Raw genomic sequence first — 10,473 nt, 5'->3', positions numbered from 1 at the left:
GGTGGCCTGACCCGGAGGCACTGGGTGCGCTGAGCCTTCAGGGCTTGCGGGAGTGGGCGGAGGAGTGAGGGGGAGGGGGAGGGGGAGGTTGGGGAGAGGGAAGAAGAAGAAAGGGGAGGGAGAGCGGGGTGGCGGGGAAGGAGGGGGGGTTGCCCGTGTGCTAATGCTGCTCTGCGATTGGAGAGCGCATCTTCAAACTGGTCTGTGCCAGGGGCTCAAAAGGAGCCGAGATCCCTGGGGACCTGAGGCTCGCCTAGAACTCCTAGTCCGAGCCATGATCCCGCAGTTCTGGGCCTGCTGTCTTTTCTCACTGTTCCTGGTCGGCTTCGCTCAGCCGACCCCGAAACAGCAACAGATGAAGGTGAGTGCCCCGCAGGGAACCCAGGCGGATTTCAGCACGTGATGACTAAATTGGCCGCCAAGGATGCAAGGAGTTCTCCCTTCTCCCCCTCTACGAAGGACGAGATCCGTCTTCTCAGCCCTTCCAAACTGACATCTGCCACTGCCACTGCTGTCCTGTGAGGCAGAGCCTCTTCTAAACTCTCTTTACGTGGATCGTCTCCCCTGAGCCTGGTGGGTCACTGGGCCGAAAGTGGGCGAAGGACGCAGGCTGCTCTCGCTGCGTTCCGCTTTGCCACTTCCCCTGGTGGCCGCCTGATACCCCAGAGCCCGTCCCCTCCACTCTGGTCTGGAACCTCAGGCACCATTGCGGGTCCGGGAAAGAGGACATGAAGTAGCAACTGGATTAGAGGGAAACTGAACTGGTTGCTCCTGGGGAGGGTGAAACCCCGGGCCAGGTGGAAAAGAAGCTGGTGCCGAAATGTGCCCTAAGGAGTTTTAGGGTTGGGAGAGGGTTTTTTTTCTTTTCTTTTTTGTCAGGGAATAATAAAACACAAAAGGCCCAGAGAGTTGCTGGCCAATTTTAATTTCAGGGGAGGTGGTGTGACATCCTGGAAACAAGCTTGGATCACAGGTTGATATCCATGTGTGAGACAGACAGCTGGAAGCTGTTGAGCCCAGAGCTAAGGCAACATGAAGACAAGGAAAATGGAGGCACACAAATGACAGCTCACAGGGTGATTTCCACTTTTTTAAAAAAATTGTACTAGAAAGAAAGGCAAATGCTAGAAACTCTTCAGCACAGAGCTGAGGTAGCATGAATGCAAAAGAGAATGCAGGCACATAGATGACAACCCTTTCATGGTGGCTTTCTTAGGCTAATACTTTCAAATATTTGGATTAATGTTTGTGCACAGATGTGTATGGAAGTATGGAACACAGGGAACGTGCCTGCCCTGCGTCAGCCTCCTTCTCTCCAAGGATAATGAAGGGGAAGCTATGCCTGGTATCCTAGTGACAGAACTAACAGGCTTAGAAAATGATAAAAGAGTTTTCTGCCCCACTCTCCCCACAGGAGCTCACCCACAAGCAATTCCTTCACTGCATGGGGCAGACATCTATGTACATAGAATTTTAGAGTAATTGAAACTCACTTAAATTACTCTAAAATTCTATGCCTTTTCTCCACATCTCCAGGAGTCCCTCTCCTCAGATAACAGTATTTTAGCTTTTTGCTCCAGGTCCTGTCCGCTCTTTCCCTTGGCATGCTTCTGGGTAGGAAGTCTCTTCCCTTTGCTTCCTGTTTCACATAGAGATAAGAAGAAAGGGGTGTCGAGGATGAATTCTGTAGGTACCAGTGAGCCCCCACCAACAAAACTCTGGAAAGTGCCTTCAGTGGGATCCAGAGCAGGAACAAGTTATTTGCTGGGCTCTGGGGGAAGGAAATTACTATGTAAGAATATATAGATGAGAAATTTATGTAAAACATATTTCTGTTATGAGAAACTCTGCCAAAATCTGTTAAGAATATTTGAGAAGGGGTGGGATGACTGGAAGGCGGTGTTAGGATGTGGAGGAGAGTGCAGGTAAATTGTAGAGCGGAGCATGGAGGTAAATTGTGTTAATATTCCAGGAATGGGAAGAGGCTTATAAAGTGCTTGTCGCACCGTTAAAAAAAAAAAAGATTGTAAGCTAGAAGATATAAGTTCTAACTGTGGCATTAGCCATAACTAAAAATATCACTTGGAAAATTCTCTTCAGTTCTTAGAGTTTAAAAAAAGTCCACAGATATTGGGGATTATCGTTTGTCTTATCATCGCATCATTATGGTTATTTTTGTCACATTCCAGGTGGATTGCTATAAGGGGGTGACAGGCACCATCTATGAGTATGGAGCCCTCGCCCTCAATGGCGAGGAGTATATCCAGTTCAAGCAGTATGCGGGCAAGCATGTCCTCTTTGTCAATGTGGCCACCTATTGAGGCTTGGCAGCTCAGTATCCTGGTAAGAACTCATGTTTCACCTCTCTTGGAACTAGCTTTGTCAGATGACCATATTCTAATTCCAGAAGGTTTTGCTACTTTGTTATTAGGAGGAAGCAGGGGGATGGGGGGGGGGAGATAGGTGATCATGTGACTATTCCCCTAAATCCTGCCACTGCTCTCTGCTCCTTAGAATGCCAGGAGAATTACCTCCAGATTTGAGAACGAAGATTCTCCCAAAGATTTAGTCAAAGACCACCAGGAACATATCTGTAGTTGAGTTTATTGCTCCATGTTCTGAGGGAAAACATATACTGTAGGCAACCATGGGGCTCTTAGTAAGAAGATGTTAGAACGGACTTGAGGATCTCGGCTTGTGTTAGGTGATTTGGGGAAGGGTTCAAGGAATTGAAGCTTTGCTCTGGATTGGATGCTGTCAGGAAATGGGCACAGGTAAGTGACTGGGTATCTTAATAAATCATATCTACAGAGTAGGAGGAATAAAGCAAGGGTAAAGAAACAGCAATCACTTAGATTGGTAAGAATAGGATGATGCTTGGTCATTTTTGTGATCTGGATAATGTTCATGTTTTGTGTGGTTAAAACATGATTAAGGGGTTTCCCTGGTGGCGCAGTGGCTAAGAATCTGCCTGCTAATTCAGGGGACGGGTTCGAGCCCTGGTCCGGGAAGATCCCACATGCTGTGGAGCAACTAAGCCCGTGCGCCACAACTACTGAGCCTGCGCTCTAGAGCCCGTGAGCCACGACTATGGAGCCCACGTGCCTAGATCCCGTGCTCTGCAACAAGAGAAGCCACCACAAGGAGAAGCCCTCACACCACAACGAAGAGTAGCCTCCGCTCGCCACAACTAGAGAAAGCCTGTGCGTAGCAACGAAAACCCAACGCAGCCAAAAAAAAAGAAACATGATTATGGAGTGGTCCTTGTTTTTGTCTTGATTCATCATGGTCACTTGTATGATATTGATCTTCTGTGAAACTGTTTATGTTCAACAGGAGAACACCAAACCCTAGCTGTGACTCCCAGGCGAGAATCTAGCTTTCAGGGGCTGATTTTATCTTTCTCACTGGTGACTTCTGGTAACAGGAAAGAGGATTGATCTTTGATCTTTTGGAAAACACCCTTGGGTTCCGCAGGCACCTCCAAATGGCAGAGAAGTGGAAATGTAGTTTACTATCTACATAGTATTTAACTGGAGTGAGAGCTATTTGGGAAAATGCTTCATCTCTCCAAACTTGGCTCAACCTTTGGTGGCTGAGGTGGATTTTCCATTTTCTTTGTGCACTCATGGGGACGAGTTTGGAATTCCTGCTGATCCAGAAAAGGTTAAAGTTTTAGATGGATTATACTAGAGATAGATGGAGTTTTTGACATGCCAAGAACTTTATTTTCAGCTTTTTTTAAAAGTTCAAGATAAATTCGAAAGATTAATTATACCAGTGCCACCAAAAAATGGATCAAAAAATACATGAACGAATTTTAAGAAATTTTTTCACATATTGACATCAGTATCTAGTCAACTGATCAAAAATATAAAGTCCTATTAATTTGTCTTAATGGCACTCCAATAATAAGAAATCCAACAATTTTCTCCTTTTTAAACACCACTTAAATTTAGGCATATTGCAATCTCACTTCTAAGATATATGGTTCACCAAATTTTTTTAAAATTAATTTATTTATTTTGGCTGTGCCAGGTCTTAGTTGCGGCACGTGGGATCTTCGTTGCAGCATTCGGACCCTTAGTTGCGGCAGGTGGGCTCCTTAGTTGTGGCATGCTTGCGGGATCTGTTAACCAGACCAGGGATCGAACGCGGGGCCCCCTGCAATGGGAGCACAGCGTCTTACCCACCAGACTACCAGGGAAGTCCCGGTTCACCAAATTTTGATATTTGAAAATTAACATTCAGCGGGTGCTACGGTTTGAATATTCGTGTCCCCCCACAATTCATATATTGAAACTAAAGCCCAATGTGATGGCAATAGGAAGTGGGGCCTTTGGGAGGTGCTTAAGTCATGAGGGTAAAACCGTCACGAGTGGGATTAATGCTCTTACAAAAGATACCCTACAGGGCTCCCCAGTTCCTTCCACCATGTGAGGACACAGGAAGAAGTTGGCAGTCTGCAACCTAGAGGAGGGTCTTGTTCAGAACCCTACCATACTGGCACCATGATCTTGGACTTCCGAGTTCCAGAACTGCGAGAAATAAATTTCTCATTTATTTATTTACAAGGCACCCAGTCTGATATTTTGTTTAGCAGCCTGAATGGACTAAGACAGTGGGGACTGCTTGATTCAGGCAAAAATTATATTAAAATACCCCCTCCACCAAAGCACAACAAAAACCAAATGATTCACATTTACCAAAAGAAGCTAAAGACCTTTTCAATTTAATGTTGAAATTGTGCATAAAAAGATACTCTCAAATTACAGATTTTGAAAAGATCAAGACATTTAAAAGAATTTGGGAGTCACATTATATTTATTATTTTTATGTACAATCAACTCTAGGGAAAACCTGAAAAGCTAAAGACTACTTTTTAAAATTTTTATAAAAATCTCAGGATCTAATTATAAGAGCCTAAACAACAGTTTAGTATCATTTAGCAAGTGGAGATTCTCCTCCCTTCAAAAAGTTAAGCTTGAAAAATATGGTAAGCTTAAAAAGTTGTGAGGTGTAAACAGAAGTTCCACGGAATGTAAATCTGCTTTTAAATATGTTTTAATTTAATTCAGTTTTAATTTAAACTTATTGAATAGGTAATACAGTCACAAGATTCAAAATTTAAAAGGTACAAAAGGGCTTTACAGTGAAATCTTCCACAGTCCCTTCCCTTTGGGCAACCAGTGTCATCAGTTTGTGGTGTACATTTCCATAAATCTTTCTTTTTAATATTTATTTTATTATTTATTTATTTATTTGGTTGTGCCAGGTCTTAGTTGCAGCAGGCAGCCTCCTTAGTTGAGACACGTGGGCTCCTTAGTTGCAGCATGTGAACTCTTAGTTGCGGCATGCATGTGGGATCTAGTTCCCTGACCAGGGATCAAACCTGAGCCCCCCTACACTGGGAGCTCTGAGTCTTAACCACTGCACCACCAGGGAAGTCCCTGCATAAATCTTTAATGCATATGCAAGCAAATCAGTTTCTCTCTCTCTCTCTCTCTCTCCTCTCTCTCTTTCTCTCACACACACACACACACAAATGATTCTGCACAGTGCTTTTTAACATAATAAAATATCTTTGACATTATTCCGTATCACCACATGATGAGTTTCCTCATTCATTTTAAGATATAGTTTTCCAGGGAATTACCTGGTGGTCCAGTGGTTAGGGCTTTGTGCTTCCATTGCAGGGGCCATAGGTTCCATCCCTGGATGGGGAATTAAGATCCCACATTCCATGTGACGCAGCCAAAAAACAAACAAGACCAAAAAAAGAAAAAAAAAAGGATATAGTTTTCCATTGTATTGCTGTGCTATAATTTATTAAACTAGTTCATGAGAATTATAAAGAGCATCTCATTCAAATTTTACTCCAGATGAGGACATTGAGAGTTTAAGGAACTTGCCAAAGGACTAGAACCAAAGTTTGCTAGGTATTTCCGCAACAGGAAGGAAATATTCTTGATGGCTAAAGATAAGAGAGATAGTAACTGAATAAATATATAAAAAGAAGAAGGCACTTTCTTTTAAGAAGAGGTCCTTGGGGGAGATGCCAGCAGATAGAGCCGAGTCTGAATAAAACTGGCTGGTGCTGGTCATGGAATCAGTAAATCTGAACCGAAAATGGCTAAAGTTGGAAATAATGGTACAAGTCCAGACAGAGAGTTGGAAAGCTTCCTGGCAGTGGTAAAGAACAGTTGGAGTTTGTAGCCTAGAATCCCGGTGAGTGTTCCAGGGAAATGGCATCAGTTATGTCACTGGAATTGACAGAAAGGTAGAGAATGTTCTGGAGCTAGGCTTAGCATCTCACTGATTCCCTCAGCAACTCCCAGGTTAGAGCACCAAAGAGTGCTCCTGGGAAGGTGACTGGAGTGTCAGGTTGTGTCATCATGGGGCATAGTAGGAGGAAGGGGGTAGCATGTCCATTCTGTTTGCCTTTCCTTAAAACATTTTTGATCAATCAATCAATCCATCAACTTAGGAAGGCAATGGACTTCTCTTCAGAAGTCTGAATCAGAATCAAGCAGAACCCCACCTCCTGCCAACACACACACACAGAGTACTAACCAATCTGTGCTTTTAAAGGAGGGCTCCTATTGGGTGATGAAGTGGAGCCACTTATGGGAGCTATTGCACAAGAAAAATGGCAGATACTGGGATGCGCTTCCGGAAACCTGTGTTCTAGCTTTTTGCTCTGTTTCCTCAATCTCTGTAATCTTGAACTTTTCCCTCCATAGTCCTCAGCTTACTCATGTGATAAATGGATAAATCAGTGGTCTTTTACTACTCAAGGTAGGGCTGCTGGCCGGGTTATCCATGCAGTTCACTCTCTACTTACAGAACTGAATGCACTAGAGGAGGAGCTGAAGCCTTTTGGTGTAGTTGTGTTGGGCTTTCCCTGCAACCAATTTGGAAAACAAGAACCAGCAAAAAACTCAGAGATCCTTTTGGGGCTCAAGTAAGTGCCTGCTTGGGACCCTGCAAGACCCTGTCAGGATTTTCCTTCCACATTCTACCTAGAGGCTTCTTATTCTGGAGACTTCTGGGGTGACTGACAGATTAATGGGTTCAAGAACATCATTATGATGCTTTGAATTCAGTCTTGCCCAACTGGCAGTGCTCAATAATTCTCTCTACCTTTCAGTACTTTAATGGTAAGACTACGGGAAATCTAATGTAAAAGAAGCACAGGAAAAAGGAGAAGATACAGGAAATAGAAATGAATCAAGAATCCTAACCTTCCAATTTTCTTTTTTTAAAATTTTTATTGGAGTATAGTTGATTTAAAATATGTTAGTTGCTGCTTACAGCAAAGTGAATCAGTTACACATATACATATATCCACTCTTTTAGATTCTTTTCCTATATAGTCCATTACAGAGTACTGAGTAGAGTTCCCTGTGCTATACAGTAGCTCCTTATTACTTATCTATTTTATATATAGTAGTGTGTATATGTCAATCCCAATCCCCCTATTTATCCCCCCCCCAGTTACCATGAGATTGCTTTCTACAACTGTGACTCTATTTCTGTTTTGTAAATAAGTTCATTTGTATAATTTTTTTCTAGATTCCACAGATAAGTGATATCATATGATATTTGTCCTTCTCTTACTTCACTGACTACTTGTCTGACTTACTTCACTCAGTATGACAATCTCTAAGTCCATCCATTGCTGCAACTGGCATTATTTCATTCTTTTTTATGGCTGAGTAATTTTTGCCTTCCAATTTTCTTGGAATTCTCCATTGGTTCCCTAAAGCCTGTGCATGAAGTCCTGATTCCCAAAGACCTCTTTCCTCACCTTCCCTGTCTACGGCCTCTCTTTCTTTACCTCTAATTTCCTTTTGTGGTTAAGTTGTGGTGGCCATTATTATCCATCCTTTTCTTAATTTGGGTCCTCTCAGGAACACTCTGGTTCATTGCAGGTATGTACGTCCAGGTGGTGGCTTTGTTCCCAATTTTCAGCTCTTTGAGAAAGGGGACGTGAATGGAGAAAAAGAACAGAAGGTCTTTAGCTTCCTGAAGGTAAGCAAACATAAACCTGGCAAGGATTGGTCAGGTAGGTAGAGATGCCCTGAAAGTGTGGGGCTCAAGTCTACGATTGAGTTTGGACTCCTTGGAAAGAAATGCTCAGTTCACAGATCATGGCAATATCTGTTGTGAGGCTTTAGCTTCAAGTAGAGGAAACATATAATATATGATTGCTCTAACATAGACTGACCTTCCCTACAGAATGGTAATGATTCATTCATTCAACAATCATTTATAAAATCCCTGATTATGTGCAAGAACTGTGCTGCACAATGAGTTAACAAATATTAATAGGGCATAATCTCTTCCCTGAAGGAATTCATATCTAATCAGAGAGGCAAATATAGAAACAGATATGTAGAGTGTCATGTCATAATTAACTTTAGAGTCACAGAGTGTTAGAACCACATAAGCCCAGAATAGAAGGACCCCTTTTTTTCAGGTAAAGAAACTGAAGCTAAAGAAATGTTATGACTTACCAAAGAAAACAGAAGATAGTCTTTCATTGAAGCACCGTGATATAATCATGGGAGTGAGGGAGAGACAGGGAAAGGAGGAAATTTTTCTATTTGCTATCATACTCTCTAGCTCTTGGTTGTTTGATTGTACTGGTAGTGATGTACTGAAATGTCTGTGGTTCGTTAGGAGCATGTCAAGTAGTTAATATATTGAGATATATAATGGTGAGTAGAATTTCTAGGGGTAGGGATAAGACTGGACCACACAGAAGCAGAAGAAAAACTGTCTTGCTGTTTCCATATCTCTGCTCCAGAACTCCTGCCCTCCAACCTCTGATTTTTTGGGCTCATCAAGCCAACTCTTCTGGGAGCCCATGAAGGTCCATGACATCCGCTGGAACTTTGAGAAGTTCCTGGTGGGGCCTGATGGAGTCCCTATCATGCGCTGGTTCCACCGGGCTTCCATCAGCACAGTCAAGTCAGACATCCTGGAGTACATGAAGCAGTTCAAAAGCAAATAGGAAGGGCCAGACATCATCAGAAGTTGCCTCCTACCTGAAGAACACATTTAAGGATCTATCTTTGCTCCAGACTCCATCCTACCCAGCTTCCACATGACCAAAACATCCTGTACGGCCCAAATACGTGTGTGTGTGTGTGTGTGTGCATGTGTGTGTGTGTGTGTGTGTGTGTGTGTGGAGATTAAGGGAAAGAAAACCTATCTCCCAACTGTCTGATCCCAAAGTATCAAGTTTATTCCACTCCATTCCAAAGGAAAATCATATTATAGGTAGATGGTTCGGACTACCCATGTCCCTAAAAAAGTAACCCCCAGCAGTCCTGACACCCTCCTTCCACATCCTGAAGGTTTAAAGAAAACAGAAACTGGCAGCAAGACTCTCAAGATCTCCTTAACAGCCTCTTCCCTCCTCCAAGACAGGCATGCAACCTTAAACTCTTCCTCTCCCTAGTTAGTTTTCTTTTAGTTCCCTGACACCCTGTAGTTCTCTTGTAGGATCTCTGAAGGCAGAGTGAGAGCAGAAACCTCAACTCACATGAAATGAGGGGCATCTCCATGATGGTGGATCCCAAAGCCCCTGTGGGTCGGACCCTACCAGAACCTTCTTTGGTGCCTGTCCCTTAGTGCATTCAGGTCATGGCACCTGGGCAGGGATGTTCCTTCTTTCTGAATGATGGGCTTTTTCCTCACCCTTTAAACTCATCATTGTCACTATCTCAAATTAAAAAAAATTCTGCAGCATCTGGCTTCCCATTGGTGTTTTCCCAGTCCCATATTTTGTGTGGAGTCATACCACTTCCTCTCTCACTTTGTTTCTGTTTCCTTGACTACCTCACCTAGCTCTTTAGTATTTTGGTTTTCACAAAAGTGCTCTAGACCTTTTTTTGGCCCATCCAAGAACACTGGGTGGGACTGGCTGCTCACAGAGTTGCTGTGACATGAACACAGACCTCTTGGAGTCAGCCCCCTGTACCCCTCCCCCCATTCAGGTCTCCTGGGGAACCCCTATGTGAGAGGAATCCTTGCTTCTTAAAAAGTCTCTCTCTCTCCTCTCTCTCTCTCAACAAATATGCATATATTTCTGTTTACAAAATTAATTTCTGTTCACTGTTAAAAATCTAAAATCACATTAAATTAGAAGAAAAGCATAAAAAAACCCACTCCTAATCACAGGAGTAAAGAACATGCTGGAAGCCTTATCTAGCCCATGCTGTTTTATAATTAAAGTTCAGTCTTTTATATGAAGACAGATTTCAGAATATCAGAAACAGGAAAGAGAAGATTGCATGAGGAATAAAATAGGTGTTTTTCTTTTCCTTTTCACAAATTACTATGAACATAGGTACTTGCACTTAAAGATTTTTTTGCACTAAAAAAAGTACACAGAATTTAAATATCGGTGAGTAATGTCAAACATTATAATCCTGTTTTGTACCTAAACAGAAATGTGGCCCC

At 42.8% G+C, this 10,473-nt stretch overlaps 1 protein-coding gene across 1 annotated transcript; it reads left to right on the top strand.

The window, feature by feature from the left end:
- Nucleotides 1-274: 274 nt before the first annotated feature.
- GPX6 (glutathione peroxidase 6) lies at nucleotides 275-9,019 on the top strand. Its single transcript, XM_059938181.1, has 5 exons — nucleotides 275-361; nucleotides 2,190-2,343; nucleotides 6,847-6,964; nucleotides 7,935-8,034; nucleotides 8,813-9,019. The coding sequence occupies exons 1-5, from the start codon at nucleotides 275-277 to the stop codon at nucleotides 9,017-9,019; spliced, it is 666 nt and encodes a 221-aa protein (XP_059794164.1).
- Nucleotides 9,020-10,473: the final 1,454 nt, after the last annotated feature.

Source organism: Balaenoptera ricei, chromosome 11 (assembly GCF_028023285.1).
Source record: "Balaenoptera ricei isolate mBalRic1 chromosome 11, mBalRic1.hap2, whole genome shotgun sequence".
Classification (NCBI taxonomy): domain Eukaryota; kingdom Metazoa; phylum Chordata; class Mammalia; order Artiodactyla; family Balaenopteridae; genus Balaenoptera; species Balaenoptera ricei.
The sequence above is the reverse complement of the archived record's forward strand: the minus strand, read 5'-3'. Positions and strand labels throughout refer to the sequence as shown.